At 36.1% G+C, this 16619-nt stretch overlaps 1 protein-coding gene across 3 annotated transcripts in view; it reads right to left on the bottom strand.

Moving 5' to 3' along the window:
* The window catches only part of SCLT1 (sodium channel and clathrin linker 1), a 215012-nt gene that overhangs the window by 83328 nt on the left and 115065 nt on the right, over positions 1-16619 (bottom strand). For all 3 annotated transcript variants that reach the window (XR_014068168.1, XM_081538256.1, XM_081538257.1), the window contains exons 12-14: positions 15816-15993; positions 8807-8905; positions 4681-4752 (exon numbers count right to left, since the gene is read on the bottom strand). Coding sequence is in view for 2 of the 3 variants with exons in the window: in XM_081538256.1 (XP_081394382.1) it covers positions 4681-4752; positions 8807-8905; positions 15816-15993 (349 nt within the window). In the remaining variant the exon portion in view is untranslated. The remainder of the gene's footprint in view (positions 1-4680; positions 4753-8806; positions 8906-15815; positions 15994-16619) is intronic.

Here is a 16619-nt window from a genome sequence, read left to right on the forward strand (position 1 = left end):
GCTATAAACTTCCCTCTTAGGACTGCTTTTGCTGCCTCCCATAGGTTTTGAGTTGTTGTGTTTGAGTTGTTTTGTCATTTGTTTCTAGAAATTTTTTGATTTTTCTTTTGATTTCTTCAGTAACCTGTTGGTTATTTACAAACGTGTTGTTTAATCTCCATGTGTTTGTGTTTTTTACTGTTTTTTTCTTGTAATTGATACCTAGTCTCATAGTATTGTTGTCAAAGAAGATGCTTGATAGGATTTCAATTTTCTTAAATTTACTGAGGTTTGATTTGTGACCCAAGATGTGGTCTGTCCTGGAGAATGTTCCATGTGCACTTGGGAAGAAGGTGTATTCTTCTGCATTTGGATGGAATGTTCTCAAGATATCAATGAGATCCATCTCATCTAATGTATCATTTAAGACTTGTGTTTCCTTATTAATTTTCTGTTTTGATGAACTGTCCATTGGTATGAGTGGTGTGTTAAAGTCTCCTACTAGTACTGTGTTACTGTCAATTTCTCCTTTTATGTGTTAGTGTTTGTCTATGTATTGAGGTTTTCCTATGTTGGGGGGCATAGATATTTACAATTGTTATGTCTTCCTCTTGGTTTGATTCCTTGATCATTATGTAGTATCCTTCCTTATCTCTTGTAATATTCTTTATTGTAAGGTCTATTTTGTCTGATACGAGGATTGCTACTCCAGCTTTCTTTTGCTTCCCATTTGTGTGGAATATATTTTTCCATCCTCTCACTTTCAGTCTGTGTGTCTTGTTTTTGTATCCATTCAGCCAGTCTGTGTCTTTTGGTTGGAGCATTTAATCCATTTACATTTAAAGTAATTATTGATATATATGTTCCTATTGCCATTTTTCTTAATTGTTTGGGGTTGATTTTGAAGATCTTTTTCTTCTCTTGTGTTTCTTGACTATATAAGTCCTTTTAACATTTGCTGTAAAGCTGGTTTGGTGGTCCTGAATTCTCTTAACTTTTGCTTTTCTGAAAAGATTTTTATTTCTCCATCAATTTTGAATGAGATCCTTGCCAGGTACAGTAATCTTGGCTGTAGATTTTCCCCTTCCAGTACTTTAAATATATCCTGCCATTCCCTTTTGGCCTGCACAGTTTCTGTTGAAAGATCAGCTGCTAAACGTGTGGGGTTTCGTTTGTATGTTACTTGTTGCTTATCCCTTGCTGCTTTTAATATTCTTTGTGTTTAGTCTTAGTTTGATTAGTATGTGTCTCGGTGTGTTTCTCCTTGGGTTTATTCTATACGGGACTCTCTATGCCTCTTGGACTTGATTGTCTATTTCCTTTTCTATGTTGGGGAAATTTTCAACTATAATCTCTTCGAAAATTTTCTCATACCCTTTCTTTCTCTCTTCTTCTTCTGGGACCCCTATAATTCAAATGTTGGTGCATTTGATATTGTCCCAGAGGTCTCTGAGACTATCTCAGTTCTTTTCATTCTTTTTACTATATTCTGCTCTTCAGAAGTTATTTCCACCATTTGATCTTCCAGCTCCCTGATTCATTCTTCTGCTTCAGATATTCTGCTATTGATTCCTTCTAGAGTATTTTTAATTTCAGTAATTGTGTTGTTTGTCTCTGTATGGTTATTCTTTAATTCTTCTAGGTCTTTGTTAATTGATTCTTGCATTTTCTCCATTCTGTTTTCAAGGTTTTTGATCATCTTTATTTGATTATCATTATTCTAAATTCTTGCCTATTTCCTCTTCATTTATTTGGACTTCTCTGTTTCTAGTTTGTTCCTTCATTTGTGTAGTATTTCATTGTCTTTTCATTATTATTATTTTTTTAACTTATTATGTTTGAGGTCTCCTTTTCCCAGGCTTCAAGGTTGAATTCTTTTTTCCTATTGGTTTCTGCCCTCCTAAGGCTGGTCCAGTGGTTTGTGTAAGCTTCGTATAGTGTGAGATTTGTGCTGAGTTGTTCTTTTTCTTCTTTCTCTGATGGGCAAGGCTGATTGAAGTGGTAATCCTGTCTGCTGATGATTAGGTTTGTATTTTTGTTTTGTTTGTTGTTTAGATGAGGCATCCTGCACAGGGTGCTACTGGTAGTTGGTGATGCTGGATCTTGTATTCAAGTGGTTTCCTTTGTGTGAGTTCTCACTATTTGATACTCTCTAAGGTTAGTTCTCTGGTAGTCTAGGGTCTTGGAGTCAGTGCTCCTACTCCAAAGGCTCAGGGCTTGATCTCTGCCAATCTTAGCAAGTCTCCAGGAGAGGATGGAGCCAGCATTTAGGAACACAGGAGGCATATTTGGGAGCTCGGTCTACATGTGTGTGTGTAAGTCAAACGCCATGCTGGCGGCGCCAAGTGGATGACCCGCAAACTGCTGGTCTTGGAGAATCTCCGGCAGAGGCTGGGGCAGGCGGCTGAACCTAAAACCTTTTTATAATCAATTCTTTGGTTCAAAGTTTTTTTCTTTCTAAAAAATTTTTATTCTTTTGGACTTTTTACATAGACAGTCATGTTATCTGCAAACAAATTTTTCCTTCCCAATCTGTATACCTTTTATTTCCTTTTTTGGGGGGTGTCAAACTGTATTAGCTAGCATTTCCAGTATGATGTTGTAAAGCAGTGATGAGAGGGGACACTCATGGTGTGTTCCTGAACTTATTGGAAAACCTTTCAGTTTCTATCTAAAATGCACTAAATACTAAAGTGATGATTTAAAATTACTATTAAAAGATTTTCACAGATATCTGCTGTTAATCACCACCAATATCCCTACCTTTTGGACAAGAAACAACCAAATGATACTAGAAATTTTTTCAAGTACTCGTGGAGTATTTTCAAAATCATACCCCCATAGTGTATCATAAAGACAATCTCAACAAATATTAAGAATCAGTATCACACTGATTATCATATAGGCCATGATCACAGATCTAAAAAAGATCATAATGAATGTCTCATTTTACTTGTATGAATTTATGAATTTATAACCAATCCTTTCCCTCATTTGCTATAGATTAACAAAAACCTCTGCTACTTGGCAGAAGTAAAACCTTGAGTATTTCAAGAGAAATTCTATCCGTTACATTGCTCTTCAAAGAGGGGTACATGGCTTGAGATAAAACTGGCTCTGGTATTTTCTTCAGCTCAGTTCAGTTGCGTCTAACTCTTTGCAACCCCATGGACTGCAGCATGCCTGGCTTCCCTGTCCATCATCAACTCCCAGACCTTGCTCAAAATCATGTACATTGAGTCAGTGATGCCTATCCAAAAAATCTGCACAGTATCCTAAAATATACGGTTTTCTCCTTCCTGCAAGCATAACTTAGGTTGGGTTAGCTAAAGTACAGTTAACTTCCCTCCCTAACTTCATCTTTATAGCATAAAGGGTAAAACTGGTAATGAAGAATAGAAATCAATAGTCAGCATCAAGTTATTATTCCTCAAACTGTAGTCTGAGTTTCCCAAGAAAATGTGCTTTTTAAAGTAGTTGAACATGTCGTACTTCAAGCATACCTCTAAGTGCTTAATATTTAAAAAACTCCAGTTAGTAGTTTTTTTTCACCAAACCAATATGACATCAGATAATATTTAATATCTTTAGAAAAATCCACTTAGTTATGAGTTATGAATATTTTACTATAGATCCTAAGAAGCATCTCTTATGACACATTGAAATTATAATTCTTTTTAACTCTAAAGTGAGTTTATATAGCTCTGATTGTTACACAGCTATCAATTATTTTTAAAATCTCTGCAGACTTTATATAGTATCTATTTCTAAATAGAAAGAAATAATGTTCTTGTCCATCCAGAGTTTACATCTATTAAATAATCCTAGACTAGCATGTAGAAAAATATGATCATTTTTTAGAAGTGTTTAAATATCAATTAATCAGTAACTATTTATTGAAAATATATTGTGCAAAATACTGTATTAAGTAATGGAGAAAATAAAGCATAAGACTTTGCTACTGTGAAGTACTTACAAGCTATTTGGAAAGACAAGACTTCCATGGAGAAAGACAAAGAAGGGAAGGCAGGGAGCAAGAAGGAAGACGAGGAGATAGAAAAGAAGGCATACGCAATGTCTTACACTTATTACAAGACATAATTCATTGATAAATTTTGTAAGAAAGATTAAAAATGACATTGAGATTCAGAAAAGATGAGTTTGCAAAACTGGAAATGACAATCTTTCTAATCTCTGGAAATTGTTTTACTTTTATGCCCCTGTGAGCAAAGTTACTAAATTCCACTTCATCAAATCTTCAAGTTAAATTTATATATTTAATCCCACCTTGAGTCACCACAAGTACTCTTTCCTCTTCCTTCTTTGCCTACCCATCCCCCAGTACTCATTTCTTTTTGGAAGACTGTCTTTCTTCCTTCCCATTGCTATGTATATTTTCTTTTTTTCTGACCTCTCAGATGAACCCAGCACATGGCAGCAACTGTACCTGGATGCTTCAGCAGTACCCTGTGCATTCTTTGTCCAAAAAAGGTAATCATAGTAAAACGTGATAAATGTCATCCATCTTTCTTACCAGACCATAAGTTCCAAGATTGCAGGTAGTATGTTTATCTTGATTTTTATTCTTTTCCTAGCATCTATCTCAGTCCCTGCATTAATAACTATCTTCTGAATAAATGGATGTTCAAAAATGTGATCTTGACCTTTAAAATAAAATGTCAACATAGTTTTCTAACGTACCATTTGAAGGGCTGTAAGTTCTTCTGTTAGTTGAGAAATCTGTACATTATATTGTTTTCTTGTGTTTATAACCTGTAAAGTAAGACACTTATGAATTAAGTCTACAACAAAAATAATTAACATCTAATAAAAACATGTATAATACTAATTTTGATTAAAAATAAAATTATAATTTTTAAGGCATAAAGGATAAATACACAATGTATTGAAGAGTCAAGAATTTATCATGACAGTGAAAGTAAATGAAGAAGATGATAAATCCTAAAGGACAGTGACTGTTAAATTTATTGTCTTAAGATTCTTGTATACTATAAAAACAAAGATTTTTGTTTTTTATAAAACAAAATTTTGTAATTTCTATTAAAATTTACCATATTAGAAAGGAAAACAAAATTTCAAAATATTTACTTATTAATCCCTTATAAGTTAAAGTAACTAAGGTTGTCACAGGTTAACATAAAAAAATAGACTTTTTTGAAAATGTGTATTTTTCCAAAAATTAAAAAAATATTTAGAAAAGTGGTATTATTTTACATTTATGCAAATTTCCTTAATGTCGCTGGCTTAATGGAAGACAGACTCTCACCCTTTTCTAGCAACACAAGAGATGATTCTACACATGGACATCGCCAGGTGGTCTATATCAAAATCAGATTGATTATATTCTTTGTAGTTGAAGATGGAGAAGCTCTATACGGTCAGCAAAAACAAAATGGGGAGCTGACTGTGGCTAAGATCAGGAGCTTTACTGCAAAATTCAGGCTTAAATGCAAGAAAGTAGGGAAAACCACTAGCCATTCAGGTATGACCTAAATAAAATCCCTTATGATTTTACAGTAGACATAATGAATAGATTCAAGGGATTAGATCTCATAGATGAAGTGCCTGAAGAACTATGGATGGAGGTTTGCAACACAGTAGAGGAGGCAGTGACCAAAACTACCCCAAAGAAAAATAAATGCAAGAAGGCAAAGTGGTTGTCTGAGGAGGCCTTAGAAATAGCTGAGGAAAGAAGAGAAGCGAAAAGCAAGGGAGAAAGAGAAAGATATACCAAACTGAATGTAGAATTCCAGTGAAGAGCAAGGAGAGATAAGAAAGCCTTGTTAAATGAACAATGCAAAGAAATCGAGAAAAACAATAGAATGTGAAAGACTAGAGATCTCTTCAAGAAAATTAGAGATAAAAAATGAACATTTCATGCAAGGATAGGCACAATAAAGGACAGAAACAGTAAGGACCTAACAGAAGCAGATTTAGAGATTAAGAAGAGGTGTCAAGAATACACAGAAGAACTATACCAAAAAAGTCTTAACCTTAAAGTCCAGATAACCATGATGGTATGGTCACTCAATTACAGTCAGACACCCTGGAGTGTAAAGTCAAGTGGGCCTTAGGAAGCATTATTATGAACAAAGCTAGTGGAGGTGATGGAATTCCAGCTGAGCTATTTCAAATCCTAAAAGATGATGTTGTTAAAGCACTGAACTCAATATGTCAGCAAATTGGGAAAACAGCAGTGGCCACAGAACTGGAAAAGGTCAGTTTTCATTGCAATGCCAAAGAATGTTCAAACTACCGCACAACTGCACTCCTTTCACACGCTAGCAAGGTTACACTCAGAATCTTCAAGCTAGGCTTCAGCAGTACATGAACCGAGAACTTCCAGATGTACAACCTGGGTTTAGAAAAGGCAGAGGAACCAGAGATCAAACTGCCAAAGTCCATTGGATCATAGAGAAAGCAAGGGAATTATGGAAAAACATCTACTTCTGCTTCACTGACTATGCTAAAGGCTCTGACTGTGGAGAAAAAGTGGAAACATTGATAGATTTTCCTTTCTTGGGCTCCAAAATCACTGAGGATGGGTGGCTACAGTCATGAAAGTAAAAGATGCTTGCTCCTTGGAAAGAAAGCCATGACAAACCTAGACAGCATATTAAAAGCAGAGACTTCACTTTGCCAACAAAGAGCCAAAGCTATGGTTTTTCCAGTACTCACATACGGGTGTGAGAGTTGGATCATTAAGAAGGCTGAATGCTTAACAGTTCATGCTTTCGAACTGTGGCGCTGGAGAAGACTCTTGAGAGTCCCTTGGGCTGCAGAGAGATCAAACCAGTCAATCCTAAAGGAAAACAATCCCTGAATATTCATTGGAAGGACTGATGCTGAAGCTGAAACTCCAATACTTTGGCCATCTGATGTGAAGAGCCAACTCGCTGGTAAAGATCCTGATGCTGGGAAAGATTGAGGGCAGGAGGAAAAGGGGGTGATAGAGGACGAGACGGTTGGATGGCATCACCAACTCAATGCACATGAGTTTGAGCAAATTCTGGGAGACAGTGAAGGACAGGGAAGCCTGGCGTGCTGCAGTCTATGGGGTCTCAAAGAGTCAGACATGACTTAACAAGAACAGAGACACGGCAGGCTTCCTAAGTGGTTCAGAGGCAAAGAATCTGACCACCGATGCAAGAGCTTCAGGGGACACCAAGTTCAATCCCTAAATCAGGAAGATCCTGTGGAGGAGGAAATGGCAACCCACTTCAGTTTTCCTGTCAGGATAATCCCATGGACAGAGGAGCCTCGAGGGCTACAGTTTATGGGGTCGCAAAGAGTCGGACACAACTGTTCATGCATGCAGGCATGAAGACACGGCAGTCAAATACAATGATGCATAAACATGGACTGGATCCTGAACTTTAAAATCTAAACAGCTTTAAAGAATATCCTAGAGAAATCTGAGTGTGGAGTGAAATAATACTGATTTTTTTTAACGATGTGGTAATACTGCTGTGGTTGTATAACAAAATGCCCTTTGTCTGGGGAAATAGATGTCAAGATGAAGTGTCATGAGGCCCGACGCTTATATCTGAATGTGTGGCAAAAGGGGAGAGTGTGTATGGAACATAAAGAGACATGGAATGGATGTAGCAAGACACTAAAAGTTTTCTGGGTGAGAGAGAAATAAGTGTTCATTGTACAATTCTTTCATTTTCACAGATTTGGAAATTTCTAAAAATAAAAAAGTACAAAATGAATTATAAAGAATTTCTCATAGCTATTGAGTTGAGCTTATTTGCATCTCAGTTATGCTACTTCCCAGAGGTGGAACCCTAAGAAAGTTAGCTAACTACTCTGTTTTTTAGTTTTTTCATCTTTAAAATGGGTTTTTGTGGTTTCTTACTCCTAAACTCACTTTAAGATTTTTAACTTCACCCTCACCACTTAGGAATTAATTCATATTCATAACAGAGGAAAAGACAAATATTATGTTTTCCCTATTTCTTCATATATAGGCAAAGTTATGTTTCTAAGATAGCTTATTTTTAAAAATTTTTTGTATTTATTTATTTGGTTGCTCTGGGTCTTCTTTGTGGCATGTGGGATCCAGTTCCCAGATCAGGGATCAAACCCAGGCCCCCTGCATTGGGAGTGCAGAGTCTTGGCCACTGGACCACCAGGGAAGTCCCTCTAAGACAGTTTTAACTTTCATAAGGCCTACAATTCAAACCAAGAAACAACTCATTACTTTTAACACAAAAATATAAGATTTAGTTTTGATAATGGAATTGTAAACAATAACGTAATTCACAAACTGTACGGTATCAGCATGATGTGATTGAATAGCCCTGGGCTCAGTATAGCAAAGAGAAGGCATGAGTCTAAGTTCTGGCTTTAATTAGTATATAATTTTGAGTGAATCAATAACCTCTCATGGGTTTAAGCTTCATTACCAATGAAATAAGAGATTAAAGCAGATTTCTCTAGTACTTTTGTTCTAAGATACTGCGAACAACAGGAAGTTTTCTTCTTTTGCTTCTTATTATGTATCCCAAGATTCTTTTTGATCCTTCTTGACTTTATACTTAAGGTGAGTTAATCTTCACTATATTCCTAGTCTAAATCTGTCTCCTTCCCACTCACCCTACCTGCTACCTCTATTTTGCTCCAGCTCTCATGTTAGGGGCGACCATCAGGAGATGATTTTTATGTGAAATTTAGTACAGCTGATACAACCAGTTGATAGTTACTTACCTAGGTCCATAAGGCAAAAACTCAGGTAGTATCTAGTCTTAAGCTATGAAATTCTGTAAAATTCTGAACTTTAAATATAATTAAAACTCCTTACCGCCTTCCTGGTTCTTAGGGCAGCATCTTGCACAATCTGAGAAACTGTTTCTTTCATTTTCTCTATATCTTCTTCTTTTTGCTTCTCCTCAAGCAGAGCCTTCAGAAAATAATTTGATGTTACTATAGATCACATCATTATTAAGATTATATAAGTGGGTAAAAACCTGTCCACTAATCACTTTCTTGAAAGCATGCATCTTATTTGAAACTTCTGAGACATCTCCAGTTGGAGGTCTTGTCTAAGTTATGAATAATATTTATTTCCTCTAACTTCCTCACCTGATCTTGTCCTCACTAAAAAATTATTATTCTCCTTTGATACTTATTTCAGCCAGTACCATCACTCTTCTGATCTCTACAGATGGAAATTTAGAATTATGTTTGAATTTTCCTTCTCCTTTATTCCCTTATGTAAAATTTATCAAGTTTAAGTAATCAAATTTAAATGTTATATTCTTGTAGAAACCTCTTAGGCTTTCCTTTCTATTATTTAATCAATTAATTTATTATTCCATTCCTTTCCTTTATTTGGTTTTATTCAAATTATGTCACTTGTCACCTCGTACCTCCATCATTGTAGATACCACCCACTTCATCTTAATGATATTTCTAAACAACCAATCATTTTCATTTCCCCTAAAAAATACTCTTATAATCCTAGGTCTGCTGTCAGTCACACCCCATTTCTTTGCTTTCTTGTGGAACAAAACTTTTCTAAAGTCTGCACTTGCTCTTTTCCAAAACTTTCTCTTAGGTTCACCCTAATCAGGCTTTCACCATCATCTTTACACTGCTAACTCAAGAGTCACCTCTGAGTAATTATGTTATGTGATCTGTCAAGTACTACTTGAGATAATGAATTTTCTTTTCCTTGTTTTACTTTCTTTGCTTTTAGCATATCATAACATTGGTTCTCCTCTTAACTCACTGAGTATTCCTTTTTAGTCTACATTGCTGTTTCTTCCTCTTCCCTTGAACCTCTTTATTAATGGACTACCCAAAACTTAGTTCTTGGTCCTTTTCTGTATTCAAATCCCTCTCTTGGTGGTCTAATCCAAACTCATGGTTTTAAATATCATCTATATGCTGACAAGTCCCAAGTTTATATCTCTAGTTCAAATATCTTCCTGAGCCTGGAACTCCTAAAATTTTAGGTTTGAGTCAATCTTTTTTTTTTTTTTTTTTATTAAATATCATTACTTACTAGTGGTTCTCTGTTCTGACCCCACTTTCTTCCAAAGATACCATACACATTCCTATCTATATTTTTTGTTTGTTTTGTTTTAATAAATTTTCTCCCACTTATATAGGTAAGCTAGTGAGAAGTAACAGCTATAACAACCTTGTCAGGGAGAATGGGACAATGGGAAAAGGGAAGTTTCATATAGAAAACAATGCTAAAGCTGTCTTTCATGCCTGTTTGTATGACTGGTTCAAAGAACTTTTGACTTCCTGGAACAAGCAACTGAAGGTGGGAAATCTATGGTAATTAAGCAGTGAGTCAAGAGGGAATTTAATACACATTGCAGACATAAACATGAAATCTGTGATTCAAGCCCAATTTGTAGACATGAGACCTGGTTGAGAAAATTTAAGGGACAAGCACTGAATATCACTACTACCTTCTCTGTCCACTGTGCTCCACACAAAATGATCATCTTTATGATGTGATGTTAAGAACACTCATATGGTTAAGCTTCAGAGAAGATAAATAATTTTGCCCTGCTCTTAATTTTTCTTGTTAACTTAGGTGTTTAGAGGAATTTCTAAGAATATTATGTATTTTGTGCCTTTCATCCTAGTTCTAATAGACAGTATTCAGATCACCATTCATTGATGACTGCTGATGAATTCAGATGACCACTATATCTACTACTGTGGGCAAGAATCCCTTAGAAGAAATGGAGTAGCCCTCGTAAGCCAATAAAATAGTCCAGAATGTAGTGTTTGGGTGCAATCTCAAAAATCACAGAATGATCTCTGCTTGTTTCCAAGGCAAACCATTCAACATCACAGTAATCCAAATCTATGCCCCAACCACTGATGCTGAAGAAGCTGAAGCTGACCAGTTCTATGAAGATCTACAAGATCTTCTAAAACTAACACCAAAAAAAGATGTCCTTTTCATCAAAGGGGACTGGAACGCAAAAGTAGGAAGTCAATAGATACCTGGAGTAACAGGTAAGCTTGGCCTTGGAATACACAAATGAGGCAGGGCAAAGGCTAACAGAGTTTTGACAAGAGAACGCACTGGTCACAGCAAACACCCTCTTCCAACAACACAAGATATAACTCTACACATCGACATCACCAGATGGTTGATACCAAAATCAGATTGATTATATTCTTTGCAGCTGAAGATGGAGAAGCTCTATACAGTCAGCAAAAATAAGACCAGGAGCTGACTGTGGCTCAGATCATAAGCTCCTTATTGCAGAATTGAGACTTATATTGAAGAAAGTAGGGAAAAACACTAGACCATTCATGTATGACCTATATAAAATCCCTGACGATTATACAGTGGAAGTGACGGATCTGATAGACAGAGTGCCTGATGAACTATGGATGGAGGTTCGTGACACTGTACAAGAGGCAGTGATCAAAACCAATGGACTGGTTCCAAACTGGGAAAGGAGAACGTCAAGGCTGTATATTGTCACCCTGCCTATTAAACTTATGTGTAGAGAACATCATGCAAAATGCCAGGCTGGATGAAGCACAAGCTGGAATCAAGATTGCACGGAGAAATATCAATAACCTCAGATATGCAGATGACACCACCCTTATGGTAGAAAGTGAAGAGAACTAAAGAGCCTCTTTTTTTTTTTTCTTTTTAAATTTATCTATTTTTTTACTTTACAATATTGTATTGGTTTTGCCATACATTGACATGAATCCGCCATGTGTGTACACGTGTTCCCCTTCCAGAACCCCCCTCCCACCTCCCTCTCCATTCCATCTCTCTGGGTCATCCCAGTGCACCAGCCCTGAGCACCCTGTATCATGCATGGAACCTAGACTGGCGATTTGTTTCACATATGATAATTTACATGCTTCAATGCCATTCTCCCATATCATCCCACCCTCGCCCTCTCCCAAAGAGTGCAAAATACAGTTCTATACATCTGTGTCTCTTTTGCTGTCTCACATACTGGGTTATCTTTACTGATTTACTAAATTCCATATATATGCATTAGTATACTGTATTGGTGTTTTTCTTTCTGGCTTACTTCACTCTGTATAATAGACTCCAGTTTCATCCACCTCATTAGAACTGATTCGAATGTATTCTTTTTAATGGCTGAGTAATATTCCATTGTGTGTATGTACCACAGCTTATCCATTCGGCTGCTGATGGACATCTAGGTTGCTTCCATGTCCTGGCTATTGTAAACAGTGCTGCGAAGAACATTGGGGTACACGAGTCTCTTTCAATTCTGGTTTCCTCAGTGTGTATGCCCAGCAGTGGGATTGCTGGGTCATATGGCAGTTCTATTTCCAGTTTTTTGAGGAATCTCCACACTGTTCTCCATAGTGGCTGTACTAGTTTGCACTCCCACCAACAGTATAAGAGGGTTCCCTTTTCTCTACACCCTCTCCAGCATTTATTGCTTGTAGACTCTAGGATAGCAGCCATTCTGACTGGTGTGAAATGATACCTCATTGTGGTTTTGATTTGCATTTCTCTGACACTGAGTGATGTTGAGCATCTTTTCATGTGTTTGTTAGCCATCTGTATGTCTTCTTTGGAGAAATGTCTGTTTAGTTCTTTGGCCCACTTTTTGATTGAGTCGTTTATTTTTTGGAATTGAGCTGCAGGAGTTGCTTGTATATTTTTGAGATTAATTCTTTGTCTGTTGCTTCGTTTGCTATTATTTTCTCCCATTCTGAAAGCTGTCTTTTCACCTTGCTTACAGTTTCCTTTGTTGTTGGGAAGCTTTTAATTTTAATTAGGTCCCATTTGTTTATTTTTGCTTTTATTTCCAATATTCTCGGAGGTGGGTCATAGAGGATCCTGCTGTAGTTTATGTCAGAGAGTGTTTTGCCTACGTTTTGCTTTAGGAGTTTTATAGTTTCTGGCCTTAGGTTTAGATCTTTAACCCATTTTGAGTTTACTTTTGTGTATGGTGTTAGGAAGTGTTCTAGTTTCATTCTTTTACAAGTGGTTGACCAGTTTTCCCAGCACCACTTGTTAAAGAGATTGTCTTTTCTCCATTGTATAGTCTTGCCTCCTTTGTCGAAGATAAGGTGTCCATAGGTGCGTGGGTTTATCTCTGGGCTTTCTGTTTTGTTCCATTGATCTATATTTCTGTCTTTGTGCCAGTACCATACTGTTTTGATGACTGTGGCTTTGTAGTATAGCCTGAAGTCAGGCAGGCTGATTCTTTCAGTTCCATTCTTCTTTTTCAAGATTGCTTTGGCCATTTGAGGTTTTTTGTATTTCCATACAAATTGTGAAATTATTTGTTCTAGTTCTCTGAAAAATACCATTGGTAGCTTGATAGGGATTGCATTGAATCTATAGATTGCTTTGGGTAGTATACTCATTTTCACTATATTGATTCTTCCGATCCATGAACACGGTATATTTCTCCATCTATTTGTGTCCTCTTTGATTTCTTTCAGCAGTGTTTTATAGTTGTCTATACATAGGTCTTTTGTTTCTTTAGGCAGACATATTCCTAAGTATTTTATTCTTTTTGTTGCAATGGTGAATGGAATTGTTTCCTCAATTTTTCTTTGTTTTCTCACTGTTAGTGTATAGGAATGCAAGGGATTTCTGTGTGTTGATTTTATATCCTGTAACTTTACTATGTTCATTGATTAGCTCTAGTAATAATCTGGTGGAGTCTTTAGGGTTTTCTATGTAGAGGATCATGTCATCTGCAAACAGTGTGAGTTTTACTTCTTTTCCAATCTGGATTCCTTTTATTTCTTTTTCTGCTCTGATTGCTGTGGCCAAAACTTCCAAAACTATGTTGAATAGTAGTGGTGAGAGTGGGCACCCTTGTCTTGTCCCTGACTTTAGGGGAAATGCTTTCAATTTTTCACCATTGAGGATAGTGTTTGCTGTGGGTTAGTCATATATAGCTTTTATTATGTTGAGGTATGTTCCTTCTATTCCTGCTTTTTGGAGGGTTTTTATCATAAATGGATATTGAATTTTGTCAAAAGCTTTCTCTGCATCTATTGAAATAATTATATGGTTTTTATTTTTCAATTTGTTAATGTGGTGTATTACATTGATTTATTTACGGATATTGAAGAATCCTTGCATCCCTGGGATCAAGCCCACTTGGTCATGATGTAAAGAGCCTCTTGAAAATGAAAGAGGAGAATGAAAAAGCTGGCTGAAAACTCAACATTCAAAAAACTAAGATCATGGCATCCGGTCTCATCACTTCAGGGCAAATAGATGGGAAACATGGGAACAGTACAGACTATATTCTTGGGCTCCAAAATCACTATAGATGGTGACTGCAGCCATGAAATTAAAAGATGCTTGCCCCTTGGAAGAAAAGCTATAATCAACCTAGACAGTATATTAAAAAGGAGAGACATTACTTTGCCGACAAAGGTCCATCTAGTCAAAGCTATGGTTTTTCCACTAGTCAAGTATGGATGTGAGAGTTGGACCATAAAGAAAGCTGAGCACTGAAAAATTGATGCTTTTGAACTGTGGTGTTGGAGAAGACTCTTGAGAGTCCCTTGGCCTGCAAGGAGATCAAACCAGTCAATCATCAAGGAAATCAGTCCTGAATATTCATTGGAAGGACTGACTCTGAAGGTGAAACTCCAATACTTTGGCCACCTGATACAAAGAACTGACTCACTGGAAAAGACTCTGATGCTGGGGAAGACTGAAGGCAGGAAGAGAAGGGGAACACAGAGGATGAGATGGCTGGATGGTATCATTGAACATGAGTGATACTGATGAACATGAGTTTGAGCAAGCTCTGGGAGCTGGTGATGGACAGGGAAGCCTGGCATGATACAGTCCATGGGGTTGCAAACAGTCAGGTACAATTGAGTGACTGAACTGAACTGAATTTTGATCACAGAAGGGAATATTATCTGAAAGACATAAAAAGCACCTTAGCATTCCTACAGCTTAGATTTGGATAATTATTTCTTTTTTATTTCCTAGTAGCTTCTTAAGATGCAATTTATAGCTTGTTTTGTTTTTAATAGTTCTCTTAGAAAATGCTCTATCACTTGAGAAAGAAAACATACACAAAGTATTTCCTTTGTATTCTGCATACTTCTCAGTGGAGTACTATACATGTACTAGGTAGTCAGTAAACGTTACTTCAATAAAATAATAATTTAATGATCTCTATGTAATGGAGCCAGAAACATTAAAAACAAATTTGTGACTTCTGTGAACTAAATATCATTAAATGAAAGTGGTAAAAGACAAAAATATGACATGTGATAGCATAGTAATCGCAATTGTGAGAGGGTTAAAAAAAAAAGAAACAGTGACACGAAGCCTCCGGTTAAATCTTCATAACGAAATTTCAGTTCAGTTCAGTTGCTCAGTTGTGTCCGACTCTTTGCGACCCCATGTTTACTTCCTGTCAATTACGCTTCTGCTCTATTAATTACATAGGTAATGAAGGGGAAATAAAGATTAACAAGATTCACCTTATTCAAGTGAACAAAATATAAAGTATACATACTGCAGTAAACTGCTTCAAAAGATTTTTTTTTTTAAGTATGAGACTACAGGGATGAAGATTAGTTACACAAGGATGGAGATACAAAAAAAGTCCGATATGAAAGTTTTATGAGAGGGCTGACATCATCATATTTTATGATGTTAAGTCTTAACGTCAAGAAAGCAGTACGTCTACTAATAGTGAGTGTAGCAATTTCATTTACATGTGTTAATTCTGTAGTTATTGACTCCCTTACTATCAGGTCACATGGAGGAATGTTCAGCATTTGTTTTATTTATTATATATTTACTATTATTTAATAAATGTGTTTACTAATTTTCTTACCTGATTTTTTTGAAGGTTAGCTTCTTCTAGGAGTTGCATGCTATTTCTGGCTCTTACAATAGCTTCGTATTTCTCATCTTCTAATTCAGTGCACTTTGCTTGTAACGCTCTGGTCTGTTTCTCCAGATGTGTTCGTTCTGCTCTTAATTGGGTGGCTTCTTGAATTGCCACAGATAATCTAAAAATTAATAGTCACATGAGAAAGTTAAATATTTTTAAAAAGGAAAAGGGAGACAGGAGATTTCCAGAGCATCTATTACAGGATAAGCATTATTCCAGTTACTTTCACATGCATTTTCTCATTTAATTCACATAAAAGTTCTAAAAAGTAGGTTTCAAATATTTCTATTTAAAAGAAGAACAAACAGACGCAGAGAGCTTAAACATTTAATTATGGTCATATGAATAATGAGCAGTGGGGCTTAGATGAGCCTAGATATTCTGATTGCATTACACTTTGTACACTTTTCCACTCACACTAATTCATACTGTCTTAATAGTCACATGACAGTGTTATAAAGCAAATCTTTAAAGAATAAGTTATTCTGTTTATATGGTCCTTTTTTCATTTAGCTTTTTCCTCGGCTCCTTTCCCCATGCTCTACCCAGGTAACCCATATTAAAATAATGCATATCTTTTAATATTTTTTCCATGTTTATAAAATCATATATATGATTTTTATATATACACATACACATAAATATGCATACATAGTATATACACATCTATCCATAGGTTTTTACACATAATTTTTCCTATTATAAATACTAAGATCATAGTATGCACCCTTCTCTGCACTTGCT

The sequence above is a fragment of the Giraffa tippelskirchi genome, chromosome 11 (assembly GCF_054371585.1).
Source record: "Giraffa tippelskirchi isolate mGirTip1 chromosome 11, T2T-mGirTip1v1.2.pri, whole genome shotgun sequence".
Classification (NCBI taxonomy): Eukaryota; Metazoa; Chordata; class Mammalia; order Artiodactyla; family Giraffidae; genus Giraffa; species Giraffa tippelskirchi.